This window comes from Halictus rubicundus, chromosome 11 (assembly GCF_050948215.1).
Source record: "Halictus rubicundus isolate RS-2024b chromosome 11, iyHalRubi1_principal, whole genome shotgun sequence".
In the NCBI taxonomy this organism is placed as follows: Eukaryota; Metazoa; Arthropoda; class Insecta; order Hymenoptera; family Halictidae; genus Halictus; species Halictus rubicundus.
In genome coordinates this window covers 2,150,743-2,167,007 of record NC_135159.1, presented here as the reverse complement: position 1 = coordinate 2,167,007, position 16,265 = coordinate 2,150,743, and the positions used below count along the sequence as shown (strand labels likewise).

General features: G+C 42.8%; 4 protein-coding genes across 9 annotated transcripts; 2 read left to right on the top strand and 2 right to left on the bottom strand.

The window, feature by feature from the left end:
- Positions 1–3,254: 3,254 nt before the first annotated feature.
- On the top strand, positions 3,255–7,204 carry LOC143358520 (uncharacterized). Its single transcript, XM_076795691.1, has 4 exons — positions 3,255–3,311; positions 3,873–4,059; positions 4,180–5,670; positions 6,218–7,204. The coding sequence occupies exons 1-4, from the start codon at positions 3,275–3,277 to the stop codon at positions 6,513–6,515; spliced, it is 2,013 nt and encodes a 670-aa protein (XP_076651806.1). The 5' UTR covers positions 3,255–3,274; the 3' UTR covers positions 6,516–7,204.
- Positions 7,205–8,153: 949 nt separating this feature from the next.
- On the top strand, positions 8,154–9,856 carry Cchl (Cytochrome c heme lyase). Its single transcript, XM_076796910.1, has 4 exons — positions 8,154–8,374; positions 8,727–8,965; positions 9,033–9,388; positions 9,475–9,856. Exons 2-4 carry the CDS (start codon positions 8,741–8,743, stop codon positions 9,713–9,715), a joined length of 822 nt encoding a protein of 273 aa, XP_076653025.1. The 5' UTR covers positions 8,154–8,374; positions 8,727–8,740; the 3' UTR covers positions 9,716–9,856.
- A 369-nt stretch (positions 9,857–10,225) lies between these two features.
- Positions 10,226–12,493, bottom strand: LOC143359163 (histone-lysine N-methyltransferase SETMAR). The gene has a single exon (XM_076796911.1). The coding sequence runs from the start codon at positions 12,341–12,343 to the stop codon at positions 11,585–11,587; it is 759 nt and encodes a 252-aa protein (XP_076653026.1). The 5' UTR covers positions 12,344–12,493; the 3' UTR covers positions 10,226–11,584.
- On the bottom strand, positions 12,485–15,346 carry LOC143359160 (traB domain-containing protein). 6 transcript variants are annotated; one of them, XM_076796907.1, is made up of 7 exons: positions 15,329–15,346; positions 14,360–14,622; positions 13,683–13,894; positions 13,486–13,600; positions 13,287–13,423; positions 12,795–13,210; positions 12,485–12,684 (listed from the first exon to the last, which is right to left on the bottom strand). In XM_076796907.1, the coding sequence occupies exons 2-7, from the start codon at positions 14,613–14,615 to the stop codon at positions 12,513–12,515; spliced, it is 1,308 nt and encodes a 435-aa protein (XP_076653022.1). In that variant the 5' UTR covers positions 14,616–14,622; positions 15,329–15,346; the 3' UTR covers positions 12,485–12,512. The 6 variants fall into 6 exon arrangements, with proteins under 6 accessions (XP_076653022.1, XP_076653020.1, XP_076653019.1 ...); XM_076796905.1 differs by lacking the exon at positions 15,329–15,346 and adding an exon at positions 14,905–15,275; XM_076796904.1 differs by lacking the exon at positions 15,329–15,346 and adding an exon at positions 14,996–15,275.
- Positions 15,347–16,265: the final 919 nt, after the last annotated feature.

The window sequence follows — 16,265 nt, the reverse complement described above, 5'->3', positions numbered from 1 at the left end:
TACATAAATTATTTTTATAGCGTTCATTGGAGCACTATCAAAAATACCTGTTGCATTTTTGCGACAGTGGTCCAGTGAACGAAAACTTTGTTTATTTAATATAAAAAATTGTTATTAAATATTTTTTTATATGTATGAATGTCACATTTTTTTTTATTATCTGATATGTATCCCTTAAAATTTTCACCTGAAACATCAAATAATCGTGACTTCCGCGCGATTCATTCTTGGAAATTCCGAAAGTTGATATTTAAACTTAAATTGCGGCGAAAGCATCTCGAAGTATCTCATGAAATGTTGCACAAAGCTAGATCAATATTATAACTTGCCAAAACGATTAGTTCCAGATCGAAGCTATTCAAAGGATTTTTTGTATTCCTCCGTAAATAAAAAATGAGCGTAACGCAAAGGGGCTTCAGGTTAGCCCATATTACTTAATGTTAAACAACTTTTTTTGGAAAATTTTTGTTGCCAGTTAATAGTTGAAGCTATTTGCAATAACCCATATGATTTGTAGACCCCTAAGTATTCAATTATAGGCGGAGTAATTACATAACTATCGCACTGAAAACTGATGAATTCTCAGGAGCGAGGAAATGGTTATTTACCATGCGTATATCTCCGTAAAAATTTTTTTTTCAAAAATCTGACTTTGGCACATCATGCACGCACTGTTAGGCTATACAAAAATAATTTTTTTTTATAAAAATCGAAAATTTATAAAATGGATTTTTTGCTGTCTTGGCATCACTGTGGCGGCGCAGCGCGTACCAATGTACGCTTAGACCTCCGAAGATGCAACGATCTCGATAAATTCGCTCGTGACGAGGACGATTCCGCCGGGCCGGGAGGAATCTTGGTATGATCGTTCGCGGTGAGGGGCCGAGAGGGAGAGCGGAGGCTCATCGCTCGTCTTCTCCACGTGAGAAAGTGAAAGCAAAAGGCGAGCGGCAAAGGCATCGAGGGGAATCGTCTTCCACGAGTGCGAGAGCACTGGTCTGGTCTCGCCTCTTGACCGGCGCGAGGATCGTCCGGAGCACGTTGTTCCCGTCCGGAGTGCTCCTGCGGGCCAACGGGGCCGGGGAATTGTCGACGAGAGCCCGTGGAAATTCGAGACGGTGCGCGCGGTGTCGTAAAACGCGAGCCTAATAAGCGTAATTTATTTCCGCGTTTCCGACGCCGACGCCGACGCAGTCCTCGACACCGACGCCGACGCCTTTATGAATATAATTAACGGCGCAGAACGCGGCGCACGGAGAACGCCGCGTCTTAATTACACGCGCGACTCGCTAGCTCGCTCGTTATTGTGACACCGCGCGCGCTCGAGCAATTCCGTGCGAAAAACGGAATTATCCGCTCATCAACGCGATACAAACTACAACCGGCGCGGCGCGGCGCGGCGCAGCGCAGCGCGCGGTTGCTCTCTCTTATGTAATTCAAGCGCAGAGCACTTCGAGAACGAAGCGCGCGTTCGATGCGTCTTCGGATCTCTCGCTTAGCTCTCGAGAGCAAATCAATTTCTATCCTTGCGAGGGAAGATGCCAGCGGATGACGGGGTTGCGCAATCGCTTTTACTCGGACCCTCGCCTCGCCTCGCATCGCCTCGCGTCGCTTCGCATCGCCTCGCACAGCCTCGAGGGAACACAATATTCTCCAGGCATCGCATCGGTCGCCGACACCTTGATCGTTACTCGCGCCTCGACCGGCCCGAATCGGCTGCGCAACTGTAGATTCGCCGTGCGGAAACCTCGAATGAATTCGGGAACGTAAGAGTGCAAGACGTACGTAGGAATATGCGAAGAACCTCCGGGCACAAACAGTCGAAAAAATTGATCTCGGTCGCCGTGAACGGACTCGAAACGTTTTCCCGAGGATCCGCCAACGGGAACGGGCCCCCACCGGATGAGACTATCGGTCGCGAGGTTGCGCAAGGAGGCCGTGATCGAGCGTTAAGGATGGTCTTGGACGTCCAGCGGAATCGTCTCGCGTCGCGGTTTCATCAGCGGTACGCTCCTCGTAACGGTTAATTAACGGGGCCGATTCTATTTTTCAATGGCCGTCGGTGTGTCTCTGGTCTCTGTTACGCGGGATGCGGGATGGGAGATGCGCCATCGCTGGCACGACAGAGAGCTCCGACAACCAGGAATCTTCTCAGCCTTGGAGGGCGAAAGTTGTCTTCGGCTCCGTTCCTAGATGGTACGATATTTGCACCTACGAGAGAGTCTCGCGTTCCTACGATCTCCTCCTCGAGTCTCCTCCGATAGTCATCGGCTCCTTTTAGAGGATCGCTGCGCTCACTGGAGACGATCAGTCGAATCGGCCTCCCCCTTTGCCAACGAAACACACGGTTGCACAACCATGAGACTCGGTGACATTCCGAATCGGCTGAAGTCGATTCCGTGTTCCGTGGACGATAAGCGAGAATGGCCGTGGCCGGAGAACACCGGTGGAATTGCACGAATTCGTCCTAGTAGGCTCGTGTGATCCTCGATTGTCGTTTCTATCGGTGAAAAAACAGAGTCGACGCTGTCTGTCGTTTGGTTCCCAAAAAAACGATGGGATACGCCAGCATTTAGGACTGTGACAGGACTTTGAAAAGATCCTGAAGAGGGGCGGCTACAAGGATTCTAGATACAATTTTTTCGCGCCCTGAAAAGAGACTGGCAACGACACGATGGTGTAGGTGCAGCCTAGGAAGAAGAATTTCAATCGTCTATAAACTATCGGGATCAAGAGGATACCGGGTGCGCGATTCAGCGAAATGCAAGGAAGGGGCCACGAGATTTCTGCGAGGGTTTAACGACAAGATGGACTAGGAGGATTTGCAAGCTCGAGGCACGTTTCTTGCACGGAGAAGGGATCCGACTCATTCGTGATCCGGCTGGTAGTCGACGTTGGTGCACGATCCACAGCCACAGGCCATCAAGAATGTGACGTAACGAAGCGTTACGTCCTTTACCCCCATCACACGTGTACCGTGTACCTTCTCTCGAGAGAAGCTCCTCGAGTGGGGCTCCTACCGGGGCCCGGGGCCCGGGGCGCCGAGCCATCCTCCCAGAGACCGTTTTCCCCGACGAATGCCGGGCATCATCCTCTTCTCGGCCGAGACGTTCTCCTCCGTGCCGCAGTCGCCTCCGAGAATCCCTTCGCGAAGGTAACAACACGCGCGGGAGTGATATATCCGATCCAACCCGATATCCATCCGATCCGTCTTCAGGACTAACCACGAAGCCAAGGGACACGACTCCGAGACAAAGAGAGAGAAAAAGAAACCATGTACGCTATAGGACGACGCTTCATCCTGATCTGGGGTACGTTCACCCGGCGCTCTAGCGATTTCTCTCCAAATCGGGCCTCGAACGTGGAGGCTCGAAAGGGAGAGTTACGTTTTTCTCGATTGCATCGCGGCGCGAGAAGTTCTCGACCGAGAACCGGAAACATCGATTCCGTTTCGAGGAGATCGAGAAGAGAATCTCGCGAACCGTGACCAACGGATACAGAATCCGACTTCCGGGGAACGAGGAGGCCAGGCTGTTCTGGCGTCATCCATTCTTTTGTTCTACATATACATATTCTATCGTTCTATATGTACAGGCTGCCCGCAAATGTCTGTTCGGGTTTCGATCGTGGAGGAAAAAAAAAATGTTCGCGGCGTGATCGGTGGTGTCTATTGATTACGGGTTGTAAGTTAACACTTGGATGGCGGGTCCGTTTAGACCCAGTATTTTAAAGGCATCGCATTCATTTCCTGGTGAACAACCGTCCAAATGGAATCAAAGGTTTCCATCTGTACAATCGTCGAAACCGTCCGCCTTCCGAGTGTTAAAATGGAAAATGTTTGAGAGCACAGCAGGATGATTTCTCGGTTGCAGCGACCGTGCTCGGGGCCTGCGTTCTCGGGCTTCAACGGCCACCGCCCAGATACTCCCAGCAGTACATGCCGGAAACATCGTTCACCTGTCGCAACAAGATCGTAGGAAGCTACTACGCCGACCCTGAGACCGACTGCCAGGTGTTCCACGTCTGCGTGTCAGTCGCGGGCACCGTTCAGGACTACAAGTAAGCTGTCGCCTATTGTTAGACTTTAGACAAATAGTTTTCCCCCGAACCGGAACGAGTTGCTCCCGATGGTGGGATCATTGTCGAAGAAGGATCTAATATCTATCTCTCGTTTCAAAGGTTCCTGTGCCCCAACGACACGGCGTTCGACCAGGAGAGCCAGACCTGCGCGGATTGGTACGACGTGGACTGCGAAGCAGCCACCCTCTACTATGCGAGCGACAACTTCGACCTGTACAGAATTGGTTCCGGACTGGAGTCGCCGCACTACGACAACTACCGTAGCGACGCGGAGCCCCAGGATCACCTGCAACGCAGCGAGACCAGCGACCCTGTTCGTTCCTCGGCAAATAATCTGAACAGAATATCCTCCAACAACTACAACGCCAACGCCAACAACAACAACAACAATAATAATAATCGAGATTTGCGAGGTAGCAGTAGCGGCAATTTCTACAACAACAGGAACGGCAAAGAGGAGGATTACGAGAACGAGAAGAGCTACAAAGAGGAGGACAGCGGCAGGAAGATTCAGAAGCCCGGTGTAAGGAAGGTCAGCAGGAAACAACAGTTCAACGAAAACAGTGGCGGTGGCGGCCACGCTTCTAGCACGGCCTCGCCGAGCTCTCCGACTGTGAACAACCAGAACACGTACACCGGGTTCTACAGTGGAAACAGCTACAACCAACGAACCAACGGGTACGCGACGTCCACCAGTGCGAGGCCGCAGGAGGCCGCGGTAGCCAATAGGAACCAGAACCAGGGCCAGAATCAGGGCCAGAACGCGCAAAGGTACAACCCAACGCCCTCCTCGACCTATCGACCCACCTATCAGGACAACTACAGTTTCCAGTCGGCCAGCACCACCGCCAGGACCACCGTCTACAACGCATACGGCAATGTCAACCAAAATTACAATCAGAACTACAACCAGAACGGCGCCACCGCTGGTAACTTCGGTCAGAGCACCACATCGAAGCCGACCAGCTACAACAAGAACTACCAGAGCTACAGCAACGCCGGCCAGTACACCCAATCCACCACCGTCCAACCCAGCACCAACTACCAAACGGCTGACTACAACACCAACTACCAGAGGAGCTACAACAACATCCAGAGAACTGGCGGGAACGCGTACCAGTCAACCACACCTCCGGCCACCGTCTACGACAATTACAACGGCAATAATAACAATAACAACAACAACGGCCAGTACAGGAGCACCACCAGACAGGACATCGCTCAGGCCACCACGAAATACTTCCCCAACTACGCCAGCAGTAGCTTCGCGCCCACCACCTACAGCCCCGCCACCAACAAGCACATACCGAACGAAAGCCAAGGTCAATCCGGAGCCAGGAACAACGACAACGGACAGTACTACGACAAAAACAATCAACCCGCAAAGAGCTCGTCGCAGTATTACGAGAGCACCAAGACCCCCAAGAAGGCCACACAGTATAACAACTACGAGGCTACCAACGGCAAATACTACGCCGAGACCAGCACCAGCAACTACGACCTAGCGAGGTCCTCCGTAGGCATCGGGTTCAGCCCTGCGAGCATCAACCACCTGGCCGAGACTCCCAGGTCCACCACACCGGTGCCAAGGTAAAGGCTCGACGATATTTCTCGTCGCGCGTCGATCCGATTCCTTGTTAACACTTTCGCTTGTAAATACATTTCTGCGTTAATACATCGATATTAGCAAATTCGGTTGGAATCTAATAAATGCAAGAAGGATGAAAGAGTACTTATGTATCAGCATCATAAATCTAGTCGAAATAAAGTCTCCTGACGATCCGGCCACCTTCAAACCGTAACTGGGGGCGCTAGTAGAGGATGAAATGTTAGAGGGTAGTTCCGACCTGCACACCCCCCCCCCTCTTTAAAACGGGGGCGATCGCTGGGGAATCCCTCACTTTCCCGGGGTCGGAAAATGACCTCGAGAAGTAGCGTAAATGCATTAAACCAGACCGCAGTCTAAACAATAAAAAGAAAAAAGAAGCCTGACAAATCTGAACATTTCGATTTGTATTTCATTCGTTAAATTGCAATACTTTGATTTTATGGAACTTATAACTTTAAGGCTGTTAACAACTAGCAAGCAAGTCGACGCGCGCATCGAAAGGAACTCGTTATCTTCTATTGGTTCTAGGAGGGCGTCGTCTGCAACCACTTACAACCCGAGCAACGCGAACGCGTTCAACTCGAACACGCAAAGGCCCCCGGTGAGTCCGACGACTGCCAGAGGCAGCAGCTACGTTAGCGGATCCGCGAGACCTTTCTCGTCGACGACCAGACTTCCGCCGACCACTACAACAAGACCGAAGTCCGGCAAGAAAACCGATTACGATTACGCTTATTACGACAACACGGCAGGTCTCGAGTACGACGTTCTCGACCTGGAACACGTCACCGGGAACAAGGAGTCGACAAAGATTGCGAGGAATTGATCCCGACACGTACGCGCGACCAAACTTCCCCGACGACGGGTTTCCTTATTTGTTCTTTATCTTCTTTTTTTTTCCACCGACTATCGACGAGCGACAGTGGCCACCGTGTCAAAATCGGCTTTCGACGACTGCTCTCGCGCAAACGTTCGATTGAAAACCGATTTTGCTGCAAAGAGTAGCTTGCCCTTGAGCGTACCGAACCTTCATGGTCCTATACATATAGTTTTCTTCATCGATAGAATTCGACGCGGACTGTGGATTCTCTGCGGACGTACGATTGCACGTAGCGAGCAATTTTTCTAATTTGTACTACTGGCCCTAGAATCGTCAAAATTGTCCTGGATTTTTCGTGCTCCGTCGACATCTTTTCGAACGAATTTTTCTTTAGCCGCGATCAAAAGGTACCATTTTGTACGACCACGAACAACGCCCGCAGTCCGGTCGTACGCGTGTACTTTTTATACAGTATTGTAGGATAATGGACTGTTGAGAGTAAGACGAGACACGACTTTCCACCATCGGTTGCAAAATCTCATATGTTTTGTACATACATGTATCTGTAACGCAAGGGGTGTTTCAGTTCACCGTCTCTGTGTCCGGAAATTATGTGAACCGACATCGAGTGTATCGTAGTGTATATACTATAAGTGTTTTAATTTACGAAAGAGCACTAAAAAAAAAACCATCGACCGATCAATTCATTTCGTTTCTCCGTCGCATGCTAAGCACACCCTCGATTTTCCGATCGACGACCATCGTTCTTCTCCAAGATCCTGCAATTTTTTCGTAGCTTTCGAAAAACTTTTGAAGGTCCTGCAACTTTTTTTCAGAGTTCTAACATTTTTCAATCCGCAATGCTTTCAAAGTCTCGAGAAATTTGTTATTTATCGTTTCGCATTTATCTGTAACTCTGACAATTTTCAAATATTTTGCGATCATCGGGCATAGAGTATAGCGACGTAAGATGATCAACTCTGTCTCGAGAAACTTGTTATTTATCGTTTCGCATTTATCTGTTTAGAATTCGCGTGTTCGTTAATTGAGCGGTAACAACAGGTAAATTAATTAACTGGTAAAATTACGTTTAAAATGGTTTATTTATAAAATTATAACTTTAAGAGAGAAATGTACGTGATACTCGTGAGACATGTACAGAATGGAAGGAATGAAATGGAATGAAAGAACAACATTAAACAATAAAAGAGAAGGGGAAAGCAAGAAGGCCGCGATTAGGGTGCATTCTCAAATGCAACCAATGGAAAGCATCCTCAGGTGTGACCAATGGAAAAGAGCGGCCGTGGCGTCAAAATTTGCTTTCTCCTTCTTGAGGCGCTCGAAGCGCCAGGATGGCACGCGGGAGAAATAACGCATCGCTGAGGCGCCACATCTGTAACTCTGACAATTTTCAAATATTTGGCGATCATCGGGCATAGAGTATAGCGACGTAAGATGGTCAACTCTGTCTCGAGAAATTTGTTATTTATCGTTTCGCAATTATCTGTAACTCTGACAATTTTCAAATATTTGGCGATCATCGGACATAGAGTATAGCAACGTAAGATGGTCAACTCTGTTTCGATCGATGATCCGTTGCTGACCAGTGGAGGGGATAACTATTTTGATCGCGATCACGATATCACTGTTGTATCGTTGTATGCAGTCCGCAGCCAACAGTCACATGCACAGAAGAATTCGGGATTGAGGTGTTCCAATTCTTCAAAATGCATTGTATATATTTTTGACAATCCTAGGCTTATCTATGATCACTGCAAAATACTTAGATACTAAAAAAGAGCAATAAAACGATACTGACGAACCAAGTCGTTCTAACAACAACACGCTTGACGCGTTAATTGCATGTAAGTTTACACTTTCGATATTATGGTTTGCGAAAACCTATAATCTTAGATTATAACTTTACGTTTATTGTGTTGTCATTAAAATAAGTCTATCGATTTCCGCTGAAAAACGTGTAGTCTATTGCATAATCCGTATAGGTTATTGCAACATCAGTTCCTCCAATTTTCTTGAATGAAAGTGGCAATGCTAATAGTAGCAGTAACTTTGTCGTCACCCTCACGTGTCTTTTGGTTCCTCCGTACATTATTATTTAGATCTATATCCTTTCATTGTTCACAACTGCTCTAGCTCCATTTAACATGCCTATTCGATAATCCTTATGGAAACCCTATCGATAAATATATATTACAGAAATTCAAAGGATAATGGGCAACGTATTAGCCTCTTCCACGTCGGCAGCTAATAAACTTGTACCAGAGCCTAAACCGGCGATGCCGGACAATCCGCACCATCATGGCACAAGCAAACTGGAGGGAGAGCCACCGCCAGAGTGTCCGATGCATAAATCTGCGCCAAAGGCACCTCCTCGAAGCACCAACGAATGTCCGGTTGATCATTCGGGCCAGGAAGAAATTAACCCTCTTAACATGGTACGCTTGAATACAAATCTTTTCCTTTAGTAACAGGAAAGCCATTGCCTGGAACGAACGTTTACAGATGCCTGCCGCTAATCAGCAACCAGCGCCCGATCAGCCTTTCCCATTGCCTACAGAGAGACAAGTTTCCTCGATACCAAAAGCAACAGAACAGAACGAGTTCTGGGTATACCCATCTCAACAAATGTTTTGGAATGCTATGTTAAGGAAAGGCTGGCGGTGGAAGAAGGAGGACATCTCGCCCACAGACATGGACCACATAATAAAGATTCATAACGCCAACAACGAACAAGCATGGCAAGAAGTACTGAAATGGGAGGCGTTGCACGCCAGAGAATGCAGTACTCCGAGGCTGCGTAGCTTCGGAGGCAAAGCTACAAAATACTCGCCACGTGCTCGTATCCGACATTTGCTGGGGTATGCACACTAATACTAAGTTGGAAGCATAATATGATATAGTAGCGGATAATAAAGTAAATTCATAGAAAATCCTATAATTTCAGATACGAATTGCCATTTGACCGTCATGACTGGATCATTGACAGATGTGGGAAGGATGTCAGATACGTCATAGATTACTATGACGGTGTACAAATAAATGAAAAATACGTGTTTGCACTGCTCGATGTAAGGCCTGCTATGGACTCGTTGGAGAACATCTGGGATCGTATGAGGGTAACGTGGATGCGTTGGAAATACTGCAACGAATCGAGGGAATCGGAATGTGGCCAGCAAGCGCAGTAAACAAGACAATTAGATGTTACTTGGTAGACTGGAGAAACGTTAGCTTTCCAAATATTCGAACAATGTATGATCTTCAAAGAGCGAAGACAACGGCTTGTATTGTAATCATATGGAAAACCAAAGATATATAGACACACACGCGCGCGCGCAAACATTCTGGTATCGTTTAAGAAAAACACGTGTTAAAAATTCATTTTACCTTTCGTTATTTCGTGATCAATGTTAGAATGACAATGAACGAGCGTCTACGTTGGTGTTCGTCAAAAAACAATTTACAATTTTTAAAGGAACTTGTACGTTGATGGAACTTGAAAATAAAATTGTTAAAAAAAATAGTAACGGTAAGAATTGTTCCCTTGAATATCAATAAACGGTTGGAACTGAGATATATGCTCCAAACTGGACTGTACATGCGTTTTTGTATACGTCACGTATTACTTCGTTGCCTGTGGTGAATATTTTGAAATTGAATGAATCGATAGGTTAATAGAACTCGAGTAATCAACAGTATTTGTAACGTCATCGAGTAAAATTATATTCTTTTAAGCATACAAACAGAACCGCAACCGCTTCGAGCTGATTCTTATTGTTATAATGATCTTAACTTATTTTTTTAACAACCGCTCCGGTATTTTATTCAATTGGAAGATTGAAATACAAAGTGCTTTTATATTATGTTATTAAATAATCTGTATTAAAAACGTGAGAAATTTGGACTCTCTTAAAAATTTTTTATGTAAATAATAATATGAAATGCATTAGAAAACACTTTGCATTGAACAGTACCCCCCACCCCCAAAATCGTTACCGATCTGTATATATATATATATATATACAGATATATGTGTATGTACGTATATTACATATGTATATTTATACAAATATGTGTACACTGTATCATTATATAATGCATAACTTATATAATACGTCGATTACAAAAGCAATGTGTAGAACATGACGTCCCGTTAACCGAGATATAGTTGCGATTTTTTAAATTCGATTCATCAGAGAACTGTGGCTTGAACGATTTTTTCTATGTTTAACAACATATTGCATTGCTATTTGATTGCATCTTGTTCTTTCTCGTTTCAACGAGAAAAGATTCTCGCAATTTCTCGGTTATTAATTTATAGTTACAAACGTGTAACAGGCACGCTCTTTTTTCGATGAATTAACGCCAACATTGAAAGCAGGAATTGAAGTGTAAATACAATATTTCTCCTTTGTATCCCCCATACCATACGAATTGTCAATCAATAGAAATTTCTCTAAACAATTGGCACATGAATTTTCTACGTTCTACGAAACGAAATTTAATTTACATTTCAGTTAACTATTCAAATTAAAGTCTTATACACAAAGTGAGTTAAGAAGAACTATTGTTTAGCACTAGGTTTACTGGAACACTAAGCGGTTTGTCTAATATTTTTAATTTACAATTATTGAGACTGTAAAGATGCATCCTTATTTCTTCGGGTACATATTGTTTAAGAGATGGCTAAAAATTTGGATATACACAGCCTCGTTATTTTGATGAACTAACGTAAAATAGTCAGTTTTAGTGCTCCGTAAAACCTGGTGTTAAAATAACTGGTTTCCTGTCGGTTCTATCAGAAATGATTGTTTCCAAATCATTAAAACACGTTTCTTGATACAACTAACACGATACAAGTAATTTCGGATGGCAGTTCTCGTTGGGCACCCTGTATACATATATGTGTAAATAAACAAGGATGCAACTAATTGCACTGCGTGTTCATACGGCATTGAACAGAAACGATCTACTAGCGAGTAGCGACTATCGAGCTAGCCGACAATCCTGTAAAAACGGCTCTTACTGTCCAGTAGCTATAATACTTTCGATTAGCTTCAAATAGAATTATGAGGCAGATAGCCAAGACAATGATTAGAACCGCAAAGGCAGGGTGTGCGGCTGAATTCATGGACAGAATTAGGAACTCCGCCGGCGTAGTTGAAAGTGATTTCGTCCCCGATAGCTATGTCTTTGGATGCGAACAAACATAATCGAGGCACTACCGTTTCAACTCTGACGGGCACCAGATTGGCATTCGGTTCGCAGCTATGATTACAGTACCGTCCAATATTACCAAAATACTTAGGGTCTATACATGTGACGATCGTCCGATCTCCGACGTGTTCCGAAACTACCAGAACGTAATTCGTGCTGTCCTTGTTCGCCTCTACTCTCCGCCTTGCTTCGTCGATGCCTATCACCTCGCCGGCGTACTCGCAAACGAACTGTCCTTTCCGAATGAATTTCGTGGTAACCAAGCCAAGTCCTTTTCCACTAATTTCAGACACGATTAAACCGTCTATCGGACCTCGCTGTACCACTCTGTTGCCACAAGTTTCTCTGCAGGCGCAATTAGGATTGCACTCGACGACGGGTCCTTCCAGTTTCTCGTCGAATAGTAGGTGGTCGATGTAATTCGGAGGGCCACGTATGCACAAACAACTATCCGAGCATTTCTCTATACACGAACAACCTAGCGAGTATTCTGATTCAAAGTCATCTAAATCTATACCCGGACCTGGTATGTTATTCACTATGTACATAACACTTGGAGTACTATGCTCGTATTCGTCTGCGCGACTAATCGCCTCCATACTCACCGTGAAACAGTGAATCAACGAAAGCCCCCGATAAACTTAACAAACTCCTTCGAAAACAAACGGCAGCACAAGAATAACAAAGAGGAAAAATACTTCTTTTGAGAATGATGCGTTATCGGAGCATCGACTCAAATGTCTTAGAAATCAAATTCCCAGGTGTGCTTTATTTTTGTACACTGACCTTTAACACTCCTTCGCCGAATGATCGAATTGACCGTAGCGTGATGCCGACAGGCACTGGTAAAATTTTATACCCTACATAAATTACAGTGCTTAGGAACAAAAACTTAACACTGTACTTCAACATTTTACTCGACAATGGTTGGGGAGGCACACTGTAAACAGAACAAGAAAATAGTCAATTTCTCTATCTGCTAAACTTTCAGCTGGCATTTTCATGATATATACAATACATTTAGTCAAGACACCCTGTATAAATATGTACCTCATAATCTGCGGTATGTCGGAACACATCACCTTCCCCCAGTTTTCCAGAATACCCGAGGTATGCCCTATGCCCACGATTCCCACGACTCTAGGCAGTAACACTCCGTTCGAAGCATCGTTGCATTGAAGCATACATGCTGCTTGAAGCGAGTATGCAAGATACATGTCTCTTTCTTTCACAAACACTTTCTCTATCGGTGGAAACTCTTCCTTCAGCTGATGGACCATATCATCCAACAAACTTTTCTGTTTACAAACTTCTACGTACTCCTTGCTAATATCAGCTTTCAAAGTGATCAAATACCATCCAAGTTTAAAAGTTTGCCACCAAGTTAACGAACGCATAGCTCGTTGAATTGTTATGGTGAACGGTCTATCCGCCAACTGGATAATACAATTTGGTACTTTCTTTGCCTACAGTAATACAACATTGTTAAGAACTGTTTCTAATGAGTACTTAACCTTCAAGTTATCTATTCTACTAGCATACCTCTTTGAATGCTCTGCGAAATTCACCACCAGGTGCCACTCCAAGTTGCTTAGTAATTTGGGCTACCATTCTCAATAACAAGACATGGAACAATCCGTGAAAAACACCATATTTCCTTACCAATTGCATAACAGACTCTACAGAATGAATTTGAATAAATGTCAGGTAAAACGAAATTTAAGTATTTGTAGGAACTTACGGAATGTAAGATTCTTTGAATATTCATATAGAACTTCTTCGGTAAGTTGCATTATTTGAACTCTATCTTTGCATAATTCGACCGCAATTATATGAGGCTGCACAGCTTGAATTATCTTAAATTGTGAAAAAAATATATTTAGAATTATCATCATACTTAGACAGACAAAGATAATAGACAGCCGAAAGACTATTTACCATGGATACATCATTTTGACTTTCAATGCTAAAATGTGCTGTTCCCACTAAATACAACTTTGCTCCGTTGGGTGTAGTGAGCAACTTTACTGTTTCTGGTAATCTTTCGTCTATGCTAGCATCGTATTCATGTCGATTGGATACAATGGTATCGTAATTTTTATGGTCATTTTTTATCTGAGTATTTGAACTCGTCCGAGACCCAACGTTCTCTAGAATCAGAAGAATCTCCTTTGAAGCACAAGAGTTACCGATACCTTGATTTAAATATGTCCTTCTAACAAATGCATTGGTGTAACTACAAACTTTCCACAGAGAACGTTGTAATTATTCTGTAACTGATAACGGTACCTTGGTGCTTCGCTAATTTTCTCCTATTTCTGTACTGCACTGGCATTTTGAAAGCACTAAAGAGTTATTTTAGTAAATTCATTCTATAATTCAAACAATGGCTTCTACATTAATCTCATTATTGCATTAAAGACAGACGAGTGAGAAAGAGAGAGATAGAAAGGGGGGGGGGAAAGACTTTATACACATGAAACCTTAAAACACTAGCTGTTTCAAAGTATCTGTCAAAGTAATCAACGAAACTATGTTAACAGAATAAAGTTGAAGAAAATACAGAGATACGCGTGTTAAACAATAATCCTGAAATGTGTTTAACTTATTAATACCTTCTGCTTTTTCTTCGTTTATGACCATCGAAGGTTCCATTATTTCAGATTCATCTTCAGACTCATAAATTGGATCATAAGGAATTTCTGACTCACTGGCAATTAATTTTTCACTGGTATCTTGCCCATCGAATTTGATATTTCCATCGTAATCATCCTTTTGATTAAGTACAAAATACTGACTGTATTCCACTGTATTTTGATGTTGCGACACATTCAAATTTGAACTGTCCAGATCCTTAATTTCCGACGACATATTAAACCTATTTAACAATTAGAATACAAGATATAGGAAACGCGATATTTTACTACAAATACTACGCGTAAAAAAAACAATTTTTTACTTTGCCATATGGTTACAGATAAAACAATTTAATTGATTTTCTCTAACACTGTAAAGCAAAAACAATAAGAGACTACTTCTCAATCTAACAGGCTTTTTCGAAATAATAAACAAAATTAAGCACAATTTGTAAAAACATCTGTTTCCTCTGTCACTGCATTGAATGCGTGAGATTTCATACACCACTAAATATTTAAATAACCTCAATGAAAACGAGCAATATGGTGTGTTAAAGATGATTTCGATAATCCAGATGAACACTGTAACTTCTTGTAAAATATCGCAGAACTTACGGCAATAGAAAACCTATATGTATGTACTACTATTGTTACGGACTTACAAGTAAAACTTTTAGATAAGAAATAGTGACGTTACTATCGAATATCATCTTTCCATGTTTTTTCTTTAGTGAAAATAAAAATTACATGCACTACAATATGTTAAAAACCTAAACCAATTTGGTTATCAAATTGATCCATCCATCGAGTGTTATCGAACAGAAATGAAATTTCGCATATTTTTCGAATTTCAAGGTATGAACAGCCGATAATCACATAAGTATGGCGAATACACTAACTACATATATAGCAATTGATAGCAATCGCCAATGACGTACGCATAGTCACCTCAATTATTGTCAACTTTCTGATGTTCTTTATTCTGTGAGGTTTAAATATCATTCCGTTTACTAATTCTACAGGTTTGCAGTTTTGTAATTCCAAATATATAAGATTTATATTTGTATATACATATATAGAAAATTTAAATCAACGAGAATACGTATCCTCTCTGAGAATACCAATGAAAAATATACAACTTTTATAGGGGTCGCTATTGTACAGGGTTCAAAAAGCGCGCCTTTTCACAATAGAAAATTATGAAATACTTGTCCTTGTCCTTGTTATTTAGCAAAAAATGTTCAATTTTATATTACATACAACAAATATACTTGAACATCTGTTCTACCATTGAATGTTAAACACAATAATAACGTGAACGAACGATTTACGTCTTCAATAGAATTTCTGAAACCTTTTTTAATACTACGATTCTAACTATTACTTCAACATCGATTACGAAATTCCTCATACTTTTATGAATTTTTTCATTGCTTATACTAGCAATATTCATAATTAACTAGTTCAAACGAAAAAATTTACTCACGTATATCGAAATTTTCAAAAACTACTAGAGTTTTGAATTTCTAACACTATAATTTTTGTTCCTGTTTATAAAAAATATCTCTTTCGATATAGAACGCGAATTAAAATTCATTTATTGAATTAAAAACGATTGTTGACAATAAATTTGAAAAATTAATATATATAAAAATATCAAATTTATCACGAGCACTCGCTTTGGTGAACATTGCGTTGCGGCGGTCGATTTAAAGTGCGCAAAATAATGAAAGTAATTAAACCTTAAGGTTTCTACAACCAACACAACTTTACAAGTTTTAAACATATATTTATTAATTGTTTTTGTGATTCGCACATTCACACAGTTCTTAGAGCTTCTTAAATCTCGTGTAATTTTTATATACGTTGTTATCGTTTTGAGCTG